At 43.7% G+C, this 24,259-nt stretch overlaps 2 protein-coding genes across 2 annotated transcripts in view; one reads left to right on the top strand and one right to left on the bottom strand.

Moving 5' to 3' along the window:
* Window positions 1-12,014, top strand: part of LOC130429240 (NACHT, LRR and PYD domains-containing protein 12-like) — a 124,733-nt gene extending 112,719 nt beyond the window's left edge. Inside the window, exons 15-17 of the mRNA XM_056757695.1 lie at window positions 6,965-7,138; window positions 8,183-8,356; window positions 10,724-12,014. Coding sequence (XP_056613673.1) covers window positions 6,965-7,138; window positions 8,183-8,356; window positions 10,724-10,736 — 361 coding nt within the window. The 3' untranslated portion in view covers window positions 10,737-12,014. The remainder of the gene's footprint in view (window positions 1-6,964; window positions 7,139-8,182; window positions 8,357-10,723) is intronic.
* A 2,030-nt stretch (window positions 12,015-14,044) lies between these two features.
* The window catches only part of LOC130428454 (ribonuclease inhibitor-like), a 36,060-nt gene continuing 25,845 nt past the window's right edge, over window positions 14,045-24,259 (bottom strand). The window contains exon 9 of the mRNA XM_056756513.1: window positions 14,045-15,267. Coding sequence (XP_056612491.1) covers window positions 15,234-15,267 — 34 coding nt within the window. The 3' untranslated portion in view covers window positions 14,045-15,233. The remainder of the gene's footprint in view (window positions 15,268-24,259) is intronic.

The raw sequence follows: 24,259 nt of genomic DNA, 5'->3' as shown, positions 1-24,259 counted from the left end.
CATAAACTTGTTGTTGGACACTCCATAAACCAAAGTAGGACCGAAAAACCATATGCTAGGTACTCTTTAAAACTAAATGCGCAGACCGAATACTGACACACATCTGGTTTCTTTCTCAGCTGTAAACATTAACTTAAGACATAACTGACTGTGTTTACCAGAATACTTGATAAAATGGCTATTTTAACATTACTATGGTTGTGTCTGTCTGTTTGTGTGTCTCTGTGTGTGTGTGTGTCTGTGTGTGTGTGTGTGTGTGCGTATTCATCCGTGGAGTTGTTGTCTGAATCGCATCTCTCTCTCTCTTTACTCTCTCTCTCTCTCTCTCTCTTAACTCTCTCCCTTAGCTCTCTCTCTCTCTCTCTCTCTCTCTCTCTCAAGATTTAAGATTCAAAGGAGCTTTATTGGCATGATAAAATAAAATTTACATTTCCAAAGCACAAGATTAAATATAAACATGCAGAAATACAGATTAAGATAAAAAATAAGATGTTGCGTTGTGCTGGTTGTTCTTTGGTCGTGGCAGGATTTGACATATCTTGCAGCAGGTTTGAGCTTCTTGAGTTTTCTCCCAGTATGTATGAGATCTTGTCCTTTTGTTGAAACTGCTCAAAGTCTTTGTGTAAATTTGTAAACTGGGGGAAGAATGTTTCTCTGATGTGTGTGTAGTTGGGACAGGAGAGGAGAAAGTGCAGCTCTGTTTCCACTTGATTGTGTGTGCAGTGTGGACACAGTCGCTCTTCTCTCGGTGTCCATGTGTGTCTGTGTCTGCCCGTCTCTACAGTGAGCTGGTGATCACTGAGTCTGTACATGCTCAACACTTTTCTTAGTTTAGGGTCTGAAATGCTTGTGAGGTATTCTGACACTTTATATTCTCTCTTTAGTGACAGATAGCATTCCAGTTTACTTTGCTGAGCTGTTGCTTCTGTCCAGTGTTGGAGATATTTCTCTTTTTGTCTTTTCATCATTTGGTTTAGTCTGGCTGGGGTTTGGGGTTGACTTGGGCATGTTTGGGGTTGTAGAGTTAGTTGTGAGATCAGTTGGATGAAGGGGTTTCTCTCTGGGCTCAGCTCTTGATGGCTTAAGGCTTTGTGATGGAGTGTATCTGTGTCGCTGTTCTTAAGGTGTGTGTAGAATTTTAAAGCTCTTTTTTGTATTTTAATGATTAGATGATACAGTCCTAATTCTGCTCTGCAGGCATTGTTTGGAGTTTTTCTCTGTACCCGTAGAATGTTTTTACACATTTCTGTTTGCAGAATCTCTATTGGGTGTTTGTTCCATCTGCTGAACTCTTGGTTGGCGAGAGGACCCCAAACCTAACTTCCATACAGCGCGATTGGTTCTATAATTGATTGTATTATTTTCAGCCAGATTACGGTTGGGATGTCAATTTTGATATTCTCTTTGATTGCGTAAAATGCTCTTCGTGCCTTGTCTCTCAGGTCATTCACAGCCTTGTTTAAGTTTCCAGTGCTACTAATGATTATACCGAGATATGTGTAGTTCTTGGTGTGTTCTAGGGGCATGTTGTTTAGTTTGAAACAGTAATGTTGGTTTGGCGACTGGGCTTTTTTGGAATATCTTAAAAAGAAATGAGAGAAAAACCCGCTGATAAGAAAATCATGCAGTATGTTCCAGGAAAATATGTGTAAAATGTGTAATAAGTCAAATTAAGTCAAGTCATGATTGAAAGTACTGTAGTTCATCCCCAAAAACGAAATTTCTGTCATTATTTCCCAATGATTTTCAAAAATCCTTATGACTACAAGAAATTCGAGGACCGTGATGTCGCCCGGCATGGCGCAGCCGGGGCCCCACCCTGGTTGGGGCTCGTATGCGAGCGCCTGGCGGTTGGGCCCCCCATGGGGTCTGGGCAGGCTCAGCCCGAAGGAGCGACGTGGGGCCACCCTCCCATGGACCCACCACCTACAGGAGGGACTGTAAGGGGCCGGTGCATAGTGGATCGGGCGGCAGTCGAAGGCGGGGGCCTCAACAACCCAATCCCTGGACGCGGAATCTAGCTCTTGGGACATGGAATGTCACCTCGCTGGCGTGGAAGGAGCCTGAGATTGTGCGTGAGGTTCTGAGATTCCGACTAGAGATAGTCGGGATCACCTCTACGCACAGCTTGGGCTCTGAAACCACACTCCTCGAGGGAGGATGGACTCTTCACCACTCTGGAGTTGCCAATGGTGAGAGACTGCAGGCTGGTGTGGGTTTGCTTATAGCCCCCCCAGCTCAGTCGCCATGTGTTGGAGTTTACCCCAGTGAACGAGAGGGTCGCTTCCCTGCGCCTTCGGGTCTGGGATAGTGCCATTGCACTGGCAGACCGGGGTCGTGGTCCCTCTTTTTTAGAAGGGGGACCGGAGGGTGTGCTCCAACTATCGGGGATCACACTTCTCAGCCTCCCCGGGAAAGTCTATGCCAGGGTACTGGGGAGGAGAAAACGGACGATGGTAGATCCTCGGATTCAGGAGGAAAAGTGTGGTTTTCGTCCCGGTCATGGAACACTGGACCAGCTCTATACCCTCTCCAGGGTTCTGGAGGGTTCATGGGAGTTTGCCCAACCAATCCACATGTGTTTTGTGGATTTGGAGAAGGCATTCGACTGTGTCCCTCGCGGCATCTTGTGGAGGGTGCTTCGGGAGTATGGGATTCGGGACACTTCGCTAAGAACTATTAGATCCCTGTAGGACCGGAGCATGAGCTTGGTTCGCATTGCCGGCAGTAAGTCAGACTTGTTTCCGGTGCATGTTGGACTCCGGCAGGGCTGCCCTTTGTCGCCGGTTCTGTTCATAATTTTTATGGACAGAATTCCTAGGCGCAGCCAGGGGCCGGAGGGCGTCGGGTTTGGGGACCACACGATTTCATCTCTGCTCTTTGCGGATGATGTCGTCGTGCTGGCTCCATCAGACCGGGACCTTCAGCATGCACTGGGATGGTTTGAAGCCGAGTGTGAAGAATCTGAGACCATGTTTCTCAGTCGGAAAAGGGTGGCTGAGAGTTCCTGCCTCAAGTGGACGAGTTCAAGTATCTGGGGGTCTTGTTCACGAGTGAGGGAAGGATGGAGCGGGAAATTGACAGACGGATCGGTGCAGCTTCTGCAGTAATGCGGTCGCAGTACCGGCCTGTCGTGGTGTCGATTTACCGGTCAATCTACGTTCCTTCTCTCACCTATGGTCTTGAGCTGTGGGTCATGACCGAAAGGACCAGATCCCGAATACAGGCGGCCAAAATGAGCTTTCTCCGGAGGGTGGCTGGGCGATCCCTTTGAGATAGGGTGAGAACCGCTGCTCCTCCACATCGAAAGGGGCCAGCTGAGGTGGCTCTGGTATGTTTTCCGGATGCCCCCTGGACGCCTTCCCGGGAGGGTGTTCCGAGCATGTCCCACCGGGAGGAGAACCCGGGGAAGACCTAGGACACGCTGGAGGGACTTTGTCTCCCGGCCTGGGAAAGTCTCGGTATCCCCTCCGAAGAGCTGGAGGAAGTGTCTAGGGAGAGGGAAGTCTGGGCATCCCTGCTTAGACTGCTGCCCCCGCGACACGGCCCCGGATAAGCGGAAGAGAATGGATGGATGGATTTACCAATGGCCCCCATTGACTTCTAATTTATTGAAGAAAAGTCAAGCTGGATGAACGGTTTTCTGCTACTAACCTTCTTCCAAATATCTTCTTTTGTTTATACGGTGTACACATTTTACAGTCATACAGGTTCGAAAAGTCAAGAGGGTCTGTAAATGATTACAGAATTCTGTCTATGCTTGTGCGCTTCTCCATATATCTCATTGCTGGTCTAGAGGTTCATCACCTGCCCACTTACATTTCATTAGCACGCGACCATGATGCACTCACATTATCTACATATTTTCCTCTACCTCCGTGAAGAGATTGAAGCTACACCGTATGTAGAACTGACTTTCAGCAGAGCATTTCGATATAATTGATTTTACTTGACAAAGTATATGAAACAATATAATTGAAGGTGATTATTGAAAGGCTGTTGGCGAGGCTGTCTGGACTGTGTCGGGAGCGATTGATAAATTTAGAATATACTGTAAGTTAGTTGTGGAAAAGGTAATCTTATCCCAGACTTTCTATATAAATTATCAATACGAATTAAATGCTGAAATGTAAATAAACAATCCCTTTGACACAGATAAACATAACAAAACCAACAATGTAAAAATCTACAAATTGTCGAAAAGGGGCTCGAATCAGTCAAATACACGACACGTGGATGCTAGTCAAAAGAGCTAACCTCTAGACAAGCAATGAGATATATTGAGAAACCCACAAGCATAGACAGAATTCTGTAATCATTTACTGACCCTCTTGACTTTTCAAACCTGTATGACTGTAAAATTTGTACACCGTATAAACGCAAAAGAAGATATTTGAAAGAAAGTTAATAGCAGAAAACCGTTCATCCACATTGACTTTTCTTCATACAATAGAATTCAATGGGGGGCCATTGGTAAATGATGACAGAAATTTTGTTTTTGGGGATGAACTACGGTACCTTTAAACATGAGATATTACATACTGTATTAGTTATATGGTTTTCTTTTCGGCGGGTTTTTCTTTCATTTCTTTCCATTTTTAGTTTTCCACAAAATTATATGGATTGGATATAGGTTTGAGATGACATGGGCTTCCGACTTGCCTTAGACGGTGCAAATCCAGAATAGGAGGGGCTATCTATATAAGCTAATACGTTTGCATTTTGAGTGACGTTAACTTAACGTCGATCGGCACCCGGCGTTACTTAAACACGTGGCGGTGTATGACGTTAATTTAGCACCAGTCAGCACTTTTTTAACGCCTGGCGGCGTTAAGAAATCGCCGTATTAATATTAGCCAATATTAACCAAGGCGCGCAAATTTTGATACGGTTGGCTTTCGATACGTGCATGGATCTGCTCCAGCATCTAAAGAAGCTCATTCTCAACACCTATTGCAGAAGTCAGGTTCTTTTGTAAAGCTTTTGTAAAATAGTTTTAATAAAGTTTAACTTCAGGCGAGACAAAGTGAAACTTGCGTTGAAATGTGTCATGATTTTCACCCCGTGAGCGCTTTGATGTGACGCGCTTACATCCAGTTTTTGGAGACATGTGAGGAGTCAGCATTACTCACAGTGAAAAAACAAGACTAGAATAAGAATAACCAAACCTAAAGACAGAGAGTCACAACACACTAAAATGTCTCATCTAATAGAGAGTGAAGAGCGATGAAGACCTACAGTACAGACCCCATCAACACCAGTTTATAACACTAGACATATACTGTACTCTCATTGTTTCTGCATATTCATACTTCATTGTTATACATGTTATCTATCTTCATACTGTAAACATATGATATAGCCAGAAGATAAATATAAATAAATAATACATCTGATTATGAGAACTGATTTGATATCTTTAGTTAATTTTCATAACTTGCCTACATTTGAACTATAGTGAGCATTTAAATGAACTGTAATAAATCAATTAGTTAATTGAGGTATAAGATATAGAATTATAATGGGAGATTGTTTCATGAAAAATATTGTTACCGTGAAATAAAATGACTCATTCTGTGAAATAGATTTTTGCCCATTCTGCTCGCCTCTATATGGTGTTTAACTGTATCAGTTAATCTGTGAATCACATGCGTGATGAACCGTGAGGACTGATCCATTCAGATCACAGGTCATCTACAATCCGTTGCACCCCTAACCAAAACCATTCTCTTCTGTGTTGTTTTTGTTGTTAACAGATTGCTCACAAATTACAAACCAAATGAATCTAGTGATCACAAAAACATTCTTGAAGTCAAGAACTGTGTGATGTATATATATAGTCATTGGTCTGAAAAAGTAACTTTATTAGGCTGATGAGCATTTTTATTGGCATTACACAGTTGATGGAAACACAACCAGGTTTTAAGAAGAGATTTAAGTAGTGAATTTGTCTCCCTGATGTCTGTCAGGAGAGATTTTCAGATTTTAGGAGCATATGAGGGGAATGTTCCATCACTCATGATGTGAAGCAGTCTCTTGTGAACAGACTATATTTCTCAGATGGTAAAGGATGTCTAAACCGTATTCTGAATAAAAGGCTCAAATGATAGGGGAGGATCAAAAATGACTCCAAGATTTTTTAGTTTGCTGTGAAACTCCATCGATAGATAAAGTTATAGAGTCTGTATTTCACAGCTGATGGGGAGAGACAATGAGCATCACTTCAGTTTGGAGCCATTTAGAGACAGAATATGATAAGAAATCCAGTTCTTGATCACGTCGACACTGTGAGATAAATGTACAACAACAGAACAACTCAGATTGTACTGAAGTAAATTTAATGAATGGGTTTGTGAGTTCTCAAAGCCCAAAAGAACAACATATAAGTGTGCAGATATTCATATTTTTTCACTGAAAGACTGTAGAAAATCATTACATAACTGATCAAATGCAGTCAAGGAGCTGGAAGCATCTGCATTGGTACTCTTGTGTGTTTCAATGTTTATTTAATGATGACATAACTGAGGAACATTTGTCAAACCTGACAACCACACTCGGTTACACAGCAAAAAAAACACCAAAATAAAGTGTCTCGTCATTCCTGATCATGAACTCTGGAGCAGTTGACTTGTGATAAAAACATAATCTGACCCAACAGACCAACAAAACAGACTGTATGAGAGTGTTTGTGTTGATCTTTAAAGATTCTGAGCACAACTTTAACATTCAAGACGATCTGTTATTGTACATTAATGTGACAGTAAGAAGTGCATCATACAACACATATGTTCTGAAAAAATCATCTGAACAAGTAATAAATTCTGACACTTTATTCTGAGCAAATGAAAATGTAAATCTTAGTGATGTCATTTTATAAAAGATTATTTTACAAGTCATTATTTTTATTTAATAATGACATTCTGCTGAAGTGAGAGACTGAAGTGTGTGTTATTGTTCTCTACAGGTTGAGAGAGTGTAAGATCACAGATGAAGGTTGTGTTGCTCTGACTTCAGCTCTGAGATCAAACCCCTCATACCTGAGACATCTGGATCTGTATTATAATAATGTAGGAGATTCAGGAGTGAAGCTGATCTCTACTGTACTGGAGAATCCTCACTGTAAACTGGAGACACTGAAGTAAGATCATCTCTCTGATAGTCACACATGTACTGATTCTTAGTTCATCATCTTCTATATTCATGTTCATGGGTTGGTTGGGGAGTATTTGAGATGCAAACACAAAACTTTACATTATAAGTGTATTGTGATTGTCAAAACATTTGATAACTACAATCAACATCATTTTATTACTTTTAATTTTAGGTGAACTGACTCTTTAAATGTTGAGCTCAGATCAGACATGGACTTTTCAAACAATGTTTAATAGATCTTGCCAAAAAGAATAAATCACTGAAATCAGGTGAAATGATGTATTTAAGTATATATAAGTATATATTTTTATTTTAATAGATTAAACACAACCAATAAACAAACTTTAAAAGCCACACAGTTTACTGGGACTTTGTAAAATGCTTAATGTGAAAAGCACTTAACGTACCCAAACAACCACCAGAAAAAAACTACATTTCTGTCAAATCTTACTTGTAATAAACACAAGCTGCTGTCAACAGAAGGAGTTGTTATTCCACAGATAAAGTGAATACTGTCACGTTAAGTGTTTTCTCCTCAATAGAAGTCCATTATAAGGAATCAGTTTAATGTGGGACATTCACACACGCTTAACATGAAACTTTACTTGTTGTGTTTATATTCTGAGCTCATCAGATCATCTGCACATGAAAAACTTTATTAACAGAAGCGCTCGGCTCTGTCAACACTAACTCTCGTCTTCTTTCATTTGATTGGTTGAAATAAGTCTCTCACTTATTTTGACATTGAGGAGCGCTGTTAGACCACTGAGACGTTATCAAATGTTTGAGCATTAAATACACTTCAGGTTTTACACAATTATTACACACATTTGATGACACACTATAGAAACAATGGTGCGTACGGTCCTGTGTAAGAAAACAGATGTGTGGTGTGAGAGTGTGTGAACAGCATTTTAATGATGAGGTGAAGATTTAACATGATGATGAATGTTATTCAGTGTAATATGTGTTTCATTCATGACATTCTGCTGAAGTGAGAGACTGAAGTGTGTGTTATTGTTCTCTACAGGTTGAGTCAGTGTAAGATCACAGATGAAGGTTGTGTTGCTCTGACTTCAGCTCTGAGATCAAACCCCTCACACCTGAAACATCTGGAGCTGTTTGGTAATAATTTAGGAGATTCAGTAAAGAAGCTTCTCTGTGAGCTGAGAGATGATCCACATTATAAACTGAAGACAGTGGTGTGAGTAGAGCTCATTTAAATAAATGTTTCATCAGTTCAACAACTATAAAAACTTACTCAAATAAATGTAAATGACTCTGGTGATGTTATAAGATCAGTGTTTCTGTTTTAAGACATTTCTCATTATTATTTCCTTATGATTTGTTTGTTAAAATCTTTCTACCCATCTCTACCCCTCTGACTAGTTTAAGTTTTTGTCAACATGAAATATTTCTTAGTTTAATCAAACTTCATTTGTGTTTTTCTGAGATTTTAGCCCAACTGAAAACAAAAACGGTATTTTCAAAAGAGTTTGTGGAGCACACATGAGTTGTGAATAATAAAACACAAGAGTAAATGTGAAGAGTACAGATGAACACGCTTGATGTTTTATAAGTGCAGCACAATAAGAATTCAATTCAATGAGTGTGATGACATTTACATTTAGACATTTAGCAGACGCTTTTATCCAAAGCGACTTACAAAGAGTTTAGGAGCAAGAAGCGAAAGTTCATACAGGAGCCATAATACATTAGGTGCCAATACAAAGTTACTGGTTTCAACAAAAGCTAGACCACTACCTGTTGAGAGAAAGGGTTAGTGTATTTTTTTTCTCATTTGTTTGTCAAGTATTCACAGAAGAGATGGGTTTTAAGTAGTTTTTTAAATGTTGTGAGAGATGTGGATGAACGGAAAGAGATAGGAAGAATGTTCCACCAGAAGGGAGTTGTGAATGAGAAAGAGCGGGAGAGCGATTTACTGCCCTTATGGGAAGGCAATACAAGACGCCGCTGGTTTGCTGAACCCAGGAATCTTGATGGGGTGTAGGAGTGCAGGAGAGAGTGGAAGTAAGCAGGTGCAGATCCAGTGATAGTCCTGTAGGCAAGCATTAGTGACTTGAATCTGATACGGGCTGCAACCGGTAGCCAGTGAAGAGAGATGAAAAGGGGAGTCACATGAGCCCTTTTGGGCTGTTGGAAGACGAGGCGAGCTGCTGCGTTCTGAACCAGCTGAAGTGGTTTGATAGCCTTTGCAGGAAGACCAGCAAGGAGAGTATTGCAGTAGTCCAACCTTGAGATTACCAGGGCCTGGACAAGGAGTTGTGCCGCATGCTCCGTGAGATATGGTCTGATCTTTCTAATGTTGAATAAGGCGTATCAACATGACCGTGTTGTCTTTGCAATGTGATCATTGAAGGACAGCTGTTCATCAAATATGACTCCGAGGTTCCTGGCAGTTTTGTAATGGGTGATTGTGGTATTGCCAAGATGGATGTTGAAATCGCGTTGGACCGTAGGGTGTGCCGGAAACACGAGTAGTTCGGTCTTGGCAGGGTTCAGCTGGAGGTGATGGTCTTTCATCCAAGCTGAGATGTCCTCGAGGCAGGCTGCTGTAATGCGAGCTGCTACAGTGGTATCGTCTGGGTGAAACGAGATGTAGATCTGGGTGTCGTCTGCATAACAGTGATATGAGAAGCCATGTGCCTGTATGATGGGTCCCAGTGATGTCGTGTAGATGGAAAAAAGCAGCGGTCCAAGCACCGACCCCTGAGGGACCCCAGTGATCATGTGGTGAGCCGTGGACAGCGAGCCCCTCCATGACACCCCAAAGGATCTGTCGGAGAGGTAGGATTTGAACCAGCAGAGGGTAGAGCCTGTGATTCCTGGTGATGACAGGGTTGCTAGCAGTATCTGGTGATTGACAGTGTCAAACGCTGCAGATAGGTCTAGCAGAATCAGGACCGAGGATTTAGATTCCGCCTTGGCTAGCCGCAGTGCTTCTGTGACCGATAGCAGTGCCGTCTCAGTGGAGTGGTTTGTTTTGAAGCCAGACTGCTTGTCATCCAGTAGTTTATTCTGGAACAGGTAGGAAGACACCTGGTTGAAAGCTGCCCTTTACAGTGTTTTTGCTATAAATGGGAGGAGAGAGACAGGTCTGTAACTGTCGGGAGTAGAAGGGACAATGTTGGTTTCTTAAGTAGGGGCGTGACCTGGGCCTGTTTGAATGTGGATGGAAAAGTGCCGGTGAGCAGGGAGGTGTTGATGATGTGTGTGAGTGCAGGTGTGAGCGAGCTGGATATGGCCTGAAGGAGATCATAGGGGATGTTTTTATTTGATGCTCTTGATCATTATTATTGATCAAATCATCATCATCATCATCACACGTGTGCAGTGAGTGAAAGTCTTGAGTGCTTCAGACACTGCAGAATACTGACAGACTGTAGAAATAACAACACACAATATATACACAAAACATCTAGACAATAAAGTGACAGATGACACATATACTACAGGTTATAAGTTCAACAGAGGAAGATTAAAGTGAGTTTATTATTGTTGATGTGTGTAGTGATGATACATTTCTTCTGTCTTTGTGTTTCTCTTTTAGGCCTCACAGGTGATGACACTAAGGTGTGTGTTTAAAGGTGTGTGTGTGTGATCTTCAGTATCATCAGATGGACAATAAGAAGACAACACTATAGTGACATCACAGACACACAATCAACACACACTGAAGACACAATAACACCTCACACTGACAACACTGTTTGAAAACAATCATTCACACATTCAGTTTCATAATCCTGTGATAGTCCTGATGAAGTGACTGAAAAACTTCTTCAACAAAAGAAAATGATGTTTCACAATATTGTCAGGACAGTAAACACACACAAATGTTGTGTAAACTCCAGTAGATTTAAATCAAATAGAGCAAATCTAGTGTGTGTGTTCAGAGATGTACAGTAAAGATCATCATGTGTGTGACTCACTTTATCAACCAATAAAACAAATGAACTTAAGCGTCACAACATCTGAAGAAGGATCAGAAATAAGAAAAGATTGAAACTTTGAGTCTGAATCCTGAAAGCATTGAAGTAATGACTTCATATTAACATTATTATTATTTTATTTCACTTTTACAAGATGGTCACTAATGTAAACAAAATCTATGAGCTACACATTTACTTCCAAAATTAAGATCATCTCTCTGATAGTCACATGATCATGTTGTTAAAGGGATATTACACCCGAAAATTCTGTCATGAATTACTCACCCTCGGGTTGTTCGAAACCTGTAAATGTCTTTGTTCTGTTGAACATGAAGATATTTGGAAGAATGTAAGCAACTGACAGTTCTGTGGCACCATTGACTACCATAGACATTATTGTAAACATCATTACATTATTTTAAACATTTCTTTGTTCTGTTGAACACAAAAGAAGATATTTTGAAGAATTTAGGGAAGCAAACAGTTCTGTGGCACCTTTGACTATAATTTTCATTTTTCCTACAATAGAAGTCAATGGTGCCCCTGAGCTGATAGTTGCTAACAGTATTCCAAATATGTCAATAGAACAAAGACATTTAAACAGGTTTGAAAAAACCCGAGGTTGAGTAAAGAATTTTAATTTTTCTGCAGACTTTCCCTTTAACAGATTTTCTGTCTAAACCATCAAACGACATTATCAGAGATGGATCATCACTTCAGAACAGAAGTATATTCATATATTTTTACTAAAGCTTGCATAGACAAAGACATACAGAAATTACAGCTTAGCAATTTTATTCATTGTGTATATTGTGTGTGCGTAGTATACTCTATGTGCATTTGTGTGTATTATACACTGTACTTTTATGTCATCAGATTTTTATTTTATATAAATTGTTCAAAACATGGTGTAAAGTGTGTTTGAACACTGAATTGACTGATCAACAAGAAATCTGTAAGTTTGGTGTCATTACAGCAGTCCAAGATGTAGGTATGCCAAAGTTACCATTAGAACGAGATGATATAAAACTGTCTTTTGTTTATTGACAGAAATACGTGCAGTTAGTATGTGGGAGAGATTAATTTTACAAAATTAATACATGAAATAGTAAATAATGTAGAATTGTATTCCATGTATAATTAACCGTTAAAGATATCAGATGAGAGATGGACAACAGACATAGAGAGAGAAATGTTTAAGTATACGAGCCCAGAGTTAACAGGTTCAGTCACAAGTCTTTTTAATATTTGTTAAATATCAGACCTGAGAGGTGACCGATAGTAATTGGGGTTTCCTTTTAAAAAAGCCTTATGTCCAAAATAAAAAAATTTAGTCCATTCACTCAAATATTGGCCTGGTTTCAGAGACGATCCATTAATGATCAGATTCTGATCAAAGGAACCCATCAATTGAAATTCCTCTTACCTTTTTACACCCACCAAGTCTGCAAGGAACCTGGGGGTGATGTTTGAAGACCAACTGAAATTCTCTTCCCACATCGTAGCAACCTCTTGAACTTGCAGTTATGTGTTCTACAACATCAGGAACATCAGGCCGTTCCTGTGGGAGCATGTGCTCTAAGAACCCATGTAACATCCCTCCTGGTTTTGCTTCAATGGCTCCCAGTTGCCGCCCGCACCAAGTTTAAACCACTGACACCGGCCTTCAGAACAATAACGGCAAGTTTGCCTATTTATAGGCAGCCTCCACCCGAACTGCAGCACACTTCACAACTTCTCAGAACACACCTGTTCCACATATATATTGACTAAACCATTTGGATAAAAGCGTCGTCCAAATAAATAAATGTAATGTATTATGCAACTAATTGTTTGATTAAATAAACGTGCATTAGCACGTGTATGAACATACTTATTGTATGAGAATAAATATTATAATAATATGCTACAAATAAAAACTACCTCAGAGCATAAATTAATCAAAATATAAATGCAGGGTAGTGGTTGGACAGAATAATCACTTAAAATAAAAAAACATTAGAAAGTGGCTTAAAGTGTCACGGTTCCCTTCAGTCTCTCCATGTGTTTCCCCGATAGACTTCAGTCCCCACAATCCCTCATGTCCACACACCTGTGTCTCATCTGAATCCCCACACCTGCCCATCATCAGCCCCAACACCAGTGGACTATATTACTTGATCTGTTCCTTTGGTCTTTGTCTAGTATTGTAATAGTGTTTCATGTGATATTGTTCCTGGGTTTCTTACTAAACCTGTGTATTTATGCCGTCATAAATATACGTCACAACATACAGAAGGAATATTTGACTGCATATTTAATAAAGCATGCTACAGATTTACAGCATTTCATTAATGTTGCCTATTTATACAGTAAAAACTAGATATTAAAATACTTTTTATTCCCTACTTGCAAGAGGATTCTGAAATTTATTTTCACTTTTCACTTCAACTACTTGAAACCAAATATTCCAGTTTCAGCTGATGATTTCAGCGAGAATTTGATGTTAAACAGGTAATACTTTACATTTGTTAACAGTCTGTTAATGCACTAGCTAATATGAACTAGCAAAACTTCTAAAGCATTTATTCATATTGGTTCATGTTCATTTTCTAACACATTTTTATGATCAAACATTTTCAATGTTAACATTAGTTATTGCACCATTAACTACATGAATTGATTTATTGACAGTAACTGAAAAACTTTACTTTTCATTGTTAGTTCATGTTTTTACTAATGTTAACGAATGCCTTAATAAAAACGTTGTTGTGTTGCCATTAAACAATATAATTAAACAGCATCTGAATAATAATACTGAGAAACTAACACATTGATAACATACATTACTAATTATATACATTATATAATATAACACATTATATATCTATTCTGCAGTTTTAATTGAATTTGTTTATTGTAAAAAATCTGACAGAATCTGTAAGGGGTGTGAAAACTTTGTGGAATGTTTGTGATGCACTCTAACAAAATATACAGCAGTGAAACACATCAAAACATTTGTGTGTGACACACTTTCTGCTCATCAGATGTGTCACTGCAGTTCTGATGGATAACAATGACATTAAAATGAAACAAAAACATGTCTCAAACAGAATGAGTCATGAGACGTGTTTGAGAAAATGTTTTACTGTATTACAATTAATATTTTTAAAACACCACATTCACACAATGACCAACTCAAAAAAGAAATATGATCAAATATCATGCATTTAATATGAATTATTATTGTTTGAATTACCTGAGAGCACATATTTAAGAACATGTTCAGAGATGATCTTACTTTTGGAAGTAAATGTGTAGCTCATAGATGTTAGTTACATAAATGACCTTCTTGTAAAAGTGAAATAAAACAATAATAATGTTAATATGAAGTCATTACTTCAATGTTTTCAGGATTCAGACTCAAAGTTTCAATCTCTTTCTATTTCTGATCCTTCTTCAGATGTTGTGACACTTAAATTCATTTGTTTTATTGGTTGATAAAGTGAGCCACACACATAATGATCTTTACTGTACATCTCTGAACACACACACTAGATTTGCTCTATTTGATTTAAATCTACTGGAGTTTACACAATATTTGTGTGTGTTTACTGTCCTGACAATATTGTGTAACATCATTTTCTTTTGTTGAAGAAGTTTTTCAGTCACTTCATCAAGACTATCACAGGATTATGAAACTGAATGTGTGAATGATTGTTTTCAAACAGTGTCATCAGTGTGAGGTGTTATTGTGTCCTGTGCCGATCCTTAATGTCTGGGGACTCTAAGCAAACCTTTGTCATAGTTTAGACAAACTAAAATGTAAACAACAAGACATAAAAAACAATTGTCACAGCTGTCAAAAAAACTTTTTTTTTTAGTTTTCTTAAATGTTATTTAATTTCCAAATGATTCCTGTAAAGTTGAATCCTCAAGTTATAAAGATAGCATCTTGTTTACATCATAGTGTTTTTGATTTGGTACCCCAGGTGAGCTCCCTGGTGGTCAGAGGCTCTACACAACCTGTGTAGTCTGCGTAGCAAAGATCAGCTCTGATTGTGTCTTCAGTCTGTGTTGATTGTGTGTCTGTAATGTCACTAGTGTTGTCTTCTTCACCATCAGATGTTACTGAGATTACACAGACACCTATATAAAGTCATTTTTCAACCATCCTAAAATGCTAAAAGAGAAACACACAGACGGTCACACAATGAACATCATTACTGTCAGATTAAGATAACTTTACAAACACTTCAAAAAAAACTATCATCTCTATAACAGACAGACAGACATCTGAAGTGATGTATATGTGATGGTTCCCTTTCTGTCGGTCTCTCGACGTTGTGTCGAGAACGACAGATGGGGTTCGCCCTTGAGAACCAATCAACTCTGACTACTATAGAAAAGGCCAATGAAATTTGGCGAATGCAATTTGCATGCCGGGCTCCGCCCCCGGAAATCCGGTATAAAAGGAGGCCGGCGTGCAGCATTCACTTACCTTTTGTTCTTCAGAGCCATCGCTCATGAGTACAACTCAGGATTCAATCCTCTACAACTACACGCTGGTGCTACGACGTGTTACAGCGGATCGTCCCTTCCTGCAGCGACCTTCCCCTGGGCGTCTCGGCGGTTCCGGAGGTGTTAGAGATTTTTTCTAAAAGTCCTTTTCAGGACTGACTGAGCATTCTCCAGCGCGGCATGTCCCGCTGTTCTCTTGGGTGCGGCACCCTCATCGAGGAGGGGGATGGACACGATCGCTGCATTAGGTGTCTGGGCGTCCAGCACACTGAAGCAGCGTTCGTTGACACATCTGCCTGCACTGCGGGCAGATTGTCATTCAGAAGTTGCGGTCACGGGTGGCTGTCTTCCTACGGGAACCAGCCACCATTTCGTCTGCTACCCGGGCTGTGACATCTGTGGCTACGGCCCCGATGACCACCCACGTTAGCAGCGTTAGTGATACGGGGAACTCTGCGAACGTAAACCCGCCAGCCAAGTGCTCACGGGCCGATCGCACCCCGATTCGCTCTTCTGAACGTTCCCCAACCGGCGGTGGCATACCGTCCGGATCCTCACGCACACACTCGGAAACGATGTGTGACGTAGATGAGATGTCGCTCGCAGCATCGGAGGGAGACTGGCATCCGACTCTGCCGAATCCAAACTCCACCCCCAGCGGTCGAGTTCAGGAGGAAGCAGAAGTGATGTCATCCGTGCTAACCCGGGGATACGTGGTTCCCGAGGTCGGTGCGCGGTGCAAACCGCGCCCACCCCGGGTGCCATGTTTTTCCCGGAGGTGCATGAGGAGCTGTGTAAAACTTGGAACGCTCCACTCACGGACCGTTCCAGTGAAACCAGCTCCGGCTCCCTTACTTCCCTCGATGGTGAGGCAGCCAAGGACTGCGTCGAGATCCCCCGGGTGGAACGTCCGCCTGCGGTGCACCTGTGCCGCGGACGGCTACCACCTGGGGGGGGATCGACCACTCCTACCGTCCAAAGCACGTAAGACTTCGGCATCACTGGTGTCGAAAGCTTGCGATGTTGCGGGCCAGGCTGCCTCCTCTCTCTATGCCTTGGCCATCCTGCAGGTCCGCCAGGCCAGGGCGTTGAGAGGGCTCCACGAGGGTAAGGCCGACCCGGGTATAATGCAGGATCTCCGTGCCACCGCTGACAGCGCTCTACGGGCGACTAAGGCGGCGGCACGGGCCCTGGGTCGGACGATGTCCACGGTAGTGGTCCAGGAGAGACACCCCCGGCTATACCTTGTGCAGAAGAGTGACAGCAAGGAAGTCCGCTTTCTTGATGCACTCATCTCGCAGGGTGGGTTGTTGGTAACACCGTCGAGGACTGCGCTCAGCAGTTTTTTGACGGCGAAGCAGACAGTGGCAATTAACCACATTTTTTTCACGCCGCGACTCGGCCGCCTACAGGCCTCCGAGATCTCACGTGACGTCTGCTTCCCTGCAACCCAGGACCCTTTCGACATCGGCTCCGGTTCCTGTGCCCCCACAGGCGGCACCCCGGAAGCAGAGGTCGAGGGGGAAACCTCCACCCCGTCAGCAACCTCCTCGCGAGAAGGGACACTGACGGGAAGACCCCAGGGAGAACAACATCGGGCCCGAACCTTCACAGCCACGGCTCTGATCGGTCGGTACGGGACGACTCCTGCCTCGTCACCAAAGCCGGGCCCTTGTTAGGGCTTGGCGCCCACTTACTCACTGAGTTTTCTGTTCTCCCCGGGTTTACTTGCAGCCGATCGCACACTCCACTTGACTGTGCTCGGCGAACCGACCTCACACCCTGGCGAGGCGTGAGGTCGTACACATACGACAGCCGTCACCACTCTCAAACCGACAGTGCGTGCCGTTGTCCCGCCAGGCAGGTAAGCAGGCGGAGCAAAAACCTTCCCTCCGGGGACTCCCCGCGACATGGTTAGCTCCGCCAGCCGACGAACCACCCCCCGTGGGAATGATGAAGCAGACCGTCCCCTTGGTCACCCTGTCACAGTCCCTGGGAGCTCGAGAGCTGCCCACACTGTCTCGCTGGCTAATGAGGGCGGTCCGTCTTGGTTACTCGATCCAGTTCGCCAGAGACTCACCCAAGTTTCGGGGCATCATCTCTCCCTCTGTCAGAGGCAGGGACGCCTCCGTACTTCGGGTAGAGGTCACCACCCTTCTGGCAAAACAGGCATCGAGTTCGTCCCTCAAAACCAAGATGTTCAGTGGGTCACCACCCGCACTTCATCGTTCCCAAGAAAGACGGCGGGTTGCCCCCAAAGGCTGCGTACCCTGAACAGAGCACCTTCACAAGCTGCCATTCAGGGTGCTCACACAGAGGCGCGTCCTGACATCTATGAGGTGTCAGGATTGGTTCGTGGCAATCGACCTGAAGGACGCTTACTTTCATGTCTCGATCCTCCTCGACACCGGCCGTTCCCACGGTTCGCGTGCGAGAGGCGGGCATATCAGTACAGAGTCCTCCCTTTCGGTCTGTCCCTGACCGCCCTTTCTCCCTGAGAGGAGGAAGGCGAGCGGGTACTAAACTATCTCAGCGACTGGCCTATCTTGGCACACTCGCGAGATCTGTTATGTACACAAAGGGACCTGGTGCTCCGGCACCTAGGTCGATTGGGACTCCAGGTCAACCAAGAGAGGGGCAAGCTCTCCCCAGTGCAGAGCATCCTCTTTCTCGGTATGGAACTCAACTCTGTCACCATGTCGGCACACCTGTCCGCAGTTGTGCCCAACCAGTGTTGAACTGTCTGAAATGAACATTTTAGGCAGACAGCGGTCCCCCTGAAACAATTCAGAGGCTCCTGGGACACATGGCGTCCTCGCGGGCTAATACCCCTCGAGTTGATGCACATGACACCGCTCCAACACTGGTTTCAGAGTCGAGTTCCGAGGAGAGCGTGGCACACCGGCAGCAGGCGCATGGTGATGCCGCCCTGCTGCCGACGCACCATAACCCCTAGTCTTTATGACTTTTTCGACGGACTCAGGTCCCTCTGAGCAGGTTATGAGGCAGGTCGTGGTGACGACTGAAGTCTCCCTGCAGGGGTGCGGTGTAGTGTGCAACGGGCACGCAGGTGGGGTGTTGGACGAACCCCCGCCTGCGCTGGCATATCAATTGCCAAGAGTTGTGGGCTATGCTACTTGCACTGAGCAGGCTACGGCCTCTCGTGCGAGACATACACGTGCTGTTCCGAGGACAGCACTATAGCTGTAGCGAATACAGATCGTCAGGGTGGCGTTCGCACACAGCAGCTAAACACAACTTGCTCGACGCCTCCTCCGGTGGAGTCAACAGGTGACTCGTTCCCTGCAGGCCACACACCCCGGGCAAACTGAACTAGACAGCCGACGTGCTTTCTCGCCAGTTTATGCCTCGTGGAGAGTGGCGACTCCACCCCCGTGCAGTCCAGCTCATTTGGAGGCTGTTCGGGTAGGCCCAGGTAAAACCTGTTCACCTCCCGTAACACCACCATTTGCCCGCTTGATAGTCCCTGCCCTCGGCACGGATATCCTTGCGCACAGCTGGCCGCGGGATGGGCGGAAGCACACCTTCCCCCCCCAGGAGCCTTCTTGTACAGGCTCTGTGCAAGGTCAGGGAGCAGGAGCACCAAGTGTTATTGGTTACACCACACCGGTCTAACCGCACTTGGCCTCAGAGCCGATGCTCTGGACAGCGACTCCCCCTGAACCATTCCCCTGACAGAGGACCTGCTCTCTCAGGGGAAGGACACGTTCTGGCATCCCAGATCAGACCTCTGGAACACCCATGTCTGGTCTCTAGACGGGACGAGAAGATCCTAAGATGGCTACTCCCCCTATACGGCTGAGACCATCACCCAGGCTAGGGCCCCATCTACTAGGCGGTTACACGCCTCTAGACGGTGCCTCTTCTCGTCCTGGTGTCTTTCTCAACGAGAAAGACCCACTGAGGTGCTTGATCAGGATTGTGTTCCCCTCCTCACGAGACTGGAGACTAACATCTCCCTTCCAAACTGAAAGTGTATGTAGTCGCTATTGCCACTCATCACGACTCAGTCGGTGGAAAGTTTCTAGGGCAACACGACCTGGTCACCAGGTTCCTAAGCAGCGAGAGGGCGGAATCCGCCTCATCTCCGCTCCATACCCTCTTGGGACCCTAAGTGGTCCTGGGGAGCCTCAGGGCCCCCCAAAGAGCCCCTCGGAGGTTCCGATCTTCCTCATAGAGTAAGACGGCCCTCCTGACGGCGCTCACTTCCTTCAAGAGGGTAGGGGACCACCGAGCATCCTCCGTGTCCCTGGATTGCCTTAAACTCGGCCCTGGAAACTCTCACGTTATCTTGAGACCCAGGCCCGGATGCGTGCCCAAGAAGTTCCCACTACTCCCTCCGGGGCCAAGTGGTGAACTTGCAGGCGCTCCCCATAGGGGAGGAAGACCCAACCCGATTAGTGTTGTGTCCAGTACGTACTGGACCGCACGCAGAGCTCTGAAGCTCTGACCAGCTCCGTGTCTGTTGGAGGACAGCAGAAGGGGAAGGCTGTCTCCAAACAGAGGCTGGCGCACTGGGTCGTGGACGCCGTTACGACGGCATTCCGATCTCAGAATCTCCCATGCCCATTGGCAGTGAGGGCTCACTCCACACGGAGTTTAGCCACCTCCTGGACACTGGCAGAAGCGCCTCTCTAGCAGACATCTGTAGAGCTGCGGGTTGGGCTATGCCCAAACACCTTCGCAAGGGTTAACAACCTTCGCGTAAACCCGGTGTCAGCCCACGTCCTGCGTGGCGACATGTAGGACTGGCATCCGGGGGGGCGTATGCCTGCGAAAGCACCTTTCCACCCTCTAACAGGTTGGGTCAGTGTGCTATTTACCTTTTCTTCTTACCCGAACACATCGCTAAGAAACTGGTACCTCACCAGCCTCCCTTCTTACCCAGACACTGGTTAAGAATAGGCATTCCATCCATCACCAAACAAGCACCCCCTGGGGGCTGGCTGGGCAGAGCAGCCTTCCCCCTTAGGCCGGGATACCATGTGAGCTATCACAGATAGCTCTAACCGGACCTAGTGCTACCGGACGTCTGTAACACCCCCTCCGTGGGCTGTTCCGTCTGATGTATCCTCATGAGAATGGTTCCCACTCCTGGTAACCCATGAGCTTCCCCAGGTGGGCCTCCACCTCGCGGTTAACTACTCAGTCCGCACGTTCCATGCGTTCTCCTCCAAGGACGAGACCATACCTATATCCACCATATTCCTCCCCACGGGTAGGAGGTGGCCTCTGTAGCGCTTCTCTGATTAAGAGTCGCGCTTACCCGGTGTAAACTGATCTGGACGGCCTCTCGCCTATAGAGAGCTAAGGCCCCGTCCGTGAAAGTTACCGGTCAGGGCTGTACCCATCTTTCTCCAAGAAAGCTCTGGAACCCCCCGACCACCACACTGGAAGGTTACAGTCTCACGAAAGCTTCGAGATGACACGCCCAGGCTTGTTACCGTCGCTTCGCTAGAGATTGTGACGCGATACAGCGTTGTGGCGTTTTCCATAGGCAACCCCATCTGTCGTTCTCGACACAACGTCGAGAGACCGACAGAAAGGGAACGTCTTGGTTACGTATGTAACCTCAGTTCCCTGATGGAGGGAACGAGACGTTGTGTCCCTTATGCCACGAACACGTATCGTATTCTGCTGCAGTTTGAGAGGTCTCAGGCTCTTCAGAACAAAGGTAAGTGAATGCTGCACGCCGGCCTCCTTTTATACCGGATTTCCGGGGGCGGAGCCCGGCATGCAAATTGCATTCGCCAAATTTCATTGGCCTTTTCTATAGTAGTCAGAGTTGATTGGTTCTCAAGGGCGAACCCCATCTGTCGTTCTCGACACAACGTCTCGTTCCCTCCATCAGGGAACTGAGGTTACATACGTAACCAAGACGTTTAATAAAGGACGTCTTCACTCCATCATATGTCAAACACTGAGGTGTAACATTAACATCATTAAACCTAACAGCACACTAGATTGTAATGTCTCATCACTACACATATCACTAATAATAAACTCACTTTAATCTTCCTCTGTTTAACTTTTAACCTGTATTATATGTGTCATCTGTCACTTTATTGTTAAGCTACAAGCAGCATTTGGGGGGCAAGCCCATTGGCGCAAAGGCAAATGATTCTGAAAATTGCAGGGAAAGGAACGGAACTTAGCACACCAAAAAATGCTCATCGTACGTGAGCCAGACAAGATTTGACAGTGATACATAGCAAGATTTTTTCAATGCACAAAAGTGTGATGAAAAACAGCCTCACGACCCTTCTGCATGCTCGCATAAGACAAGAACCATTTGGTCAATCAAAAATCTTTTAGTAACTTTTTTAAGGAGTGTGTCTACTTGCCATGTACCAAATTTCATGTCAATCGGACAAACTTCTAAAGTCTAAAGACAAGTTCTAAAAAGTATGTTTTGAGTAAAATTCGATTTGCAGGCGTTAAGCATGGTGGAAAATTACAAATTTGATATCGAATTTCTGAAAGTGAATAAAATCACTGCAGAATTTTTCATATGTTGTCAGCTGTTTCAAACATTTCAATATATCTCTTGTCCACTAGGGGGCGCAGGCGTAAAACTTTACATCTCTTCTTACAATACAGTCACGATGAACCTTATCACGTTTCATAGCTATATCTCATTGTATTCATTAAGAAATCACTCGTTACTTTTTACCAATAACAATTGATGTAGTAGGAACCTACCACAAAGTCTTCCGACCAAATTGTGAGTATTTGAAATACTTTAGGCTGGACTTGACATACTTCACCTGAGTATAATACATTATAATTTTAAAGGAGAGGCTTTTAAATCTGGTCACTGTATAGTGACTGTTGCGAGTTTGATTTTATTCATGAAAAAGATTTCTCATACGAACACGTTTTTTTAACAATAGACTGTACATGCTGCATACAGAATCAATAAGAGAAATGCTGACGAAAAAACTATCGTTGCGTTACTGTTATATAGTTTATATGTTATATATGTGACGGGAAGTAGTGAACAGCGTACGGTTCCTCTAAGTGGGCGGGGGAAGTAAATGATCCGGGGTATTTAGTCTCGCGGTAGTAGACAGGCTATCGTTTGTTCTCGTTTCTGCAAGCGCACGCGGCAGTTGTTCTCCCCTGGATTGGCGATTGGAAGAACTGTAGGTGACTTCTGTTTGAGAACGTAAGTGTGGGATTTGCATACTTTTCAAGTCATTTTATAAAACATGTTTTTTAATGCAATACAGGCGTACATAAGTGTAAGGGTGGCAATGTAATGTGTTGTGATAGGAGTCTTCGTACGTTGAGGAGATTTGGGGTCTCTAGGAGATGCCGTGTGCGACGGTCATCTCTTTTATTAAAGGCTTGGCCTCTACAAGTCCAGTGGTATTAATTATATATTAAGAGAGGGCGTTGGCTTTCATATCCCAGCAACACATTGTCTGTCCCCCTTCACGAGGTAGCTCGTCTTGTGGCTGTTACAACGTTTCTCCTCTCTATGAAGTGACTGGCTCTAACAGTTCATTCAATTAGATTCTCAAGAGACTCTGGATAGATTGTCGTATCCGAGCCACTGTTTTCTTTCCCACTTTATTTTTACTATTTTTGTTTAGTTAGTTTCTTTATTTTCTTTATCAGTCCTGTGAGATAGAACAATACTGACCAACGTATAGTCACATTGCGGGGACTATCCAAAGTATTATTTTCTTTACATTTCTTTTTCCACGTACAGAAGTTTTCTTTGCTTGGGTGGTTGAGTTCCTCATTTGGTTGCTTTTTTTTCCTTTGATTGCATTTAAGTTTGCTTGGTTTTTGTCGTGTTTACATTAGTTCTTCTGTATTGTGGTTATTGGATGTATTTATTTTACTTTTGGTCCCTTGTACATGTTGATTGATGATGTAACCTCTATTGAACTACAGTCGTGTCTATTGCATCTTAAATGTTAGACCTTTTTCTATTTATAATAAATTGTGAAGATTTAATTGATTCAAGTTAGTGTTCTGTGACTCTAGGTTCATTGAATTGAACAACCTGTGTGCTTAAGTTATTCAGGTTCTCCTTCCTGTCAAATTGGAGTGGCGTAGTCTGCCAGTAGCCTTGCTTCCGGAGATCAGCCGAAAGCTTTTGGTTACATATATATATGCTTTTTTTAAATGCAAACATATAGGCCTGTTTTTATTATTGCTAAACTCAGAACAACAATTGATATGGATAAAAGGATGATAAAAGGATAGCCTATATGCAAAGACATTTTAAGCTTAATACTAATTGTCAAACGAAAATAAAATCCAATTGATAAGGCTGTTTAGTGCACATTGATGGATTCTCAATTACAACGAAACTCAAAAGGAAATAAAACAAATCATTCAGATACAGTCCGCTAACTGTGCAGATATTAAGGTTATAATAATCCACATCAAGCTGAGTCTCTTAATAGAAAAATATGTGCTTTGCTGAGTAAAATACATCATATCAAAATGATCGGGGGAAAGTTTGTTTCTCTGTCTGTTGAGGGCGGCTGTGGAGAAAACGCTCTCCTCTGTGGCGCGGGCCTGCGGGTGTAGCCTATATACTGTTTTCTGTTAGAGGTTGCTAAACGATCACAATTCAAACTTTTTGTATTTTGTGATTGTTATCCTGATAAACG

This window comes from Triplophysa dalaica, chromosome 9 (assembly GCF_015846415.1).
Source record: "Triplophysa dalaica isolate WHDGS20190420 chromosome 9, ASM1584641v1, whole genome shotgun sequence".
Lineage (NCBI taxonomy): Eukaryota > Metazoa > Chordata > Actinopteri > Cypriniformes > Nemacheilidae > Triplophysa > Triplophysa dalaica.
Note: the sequence above shows the minus strand (reverse complement) of the source record. Positions and strands in the feature narration are given on the sequence as shown.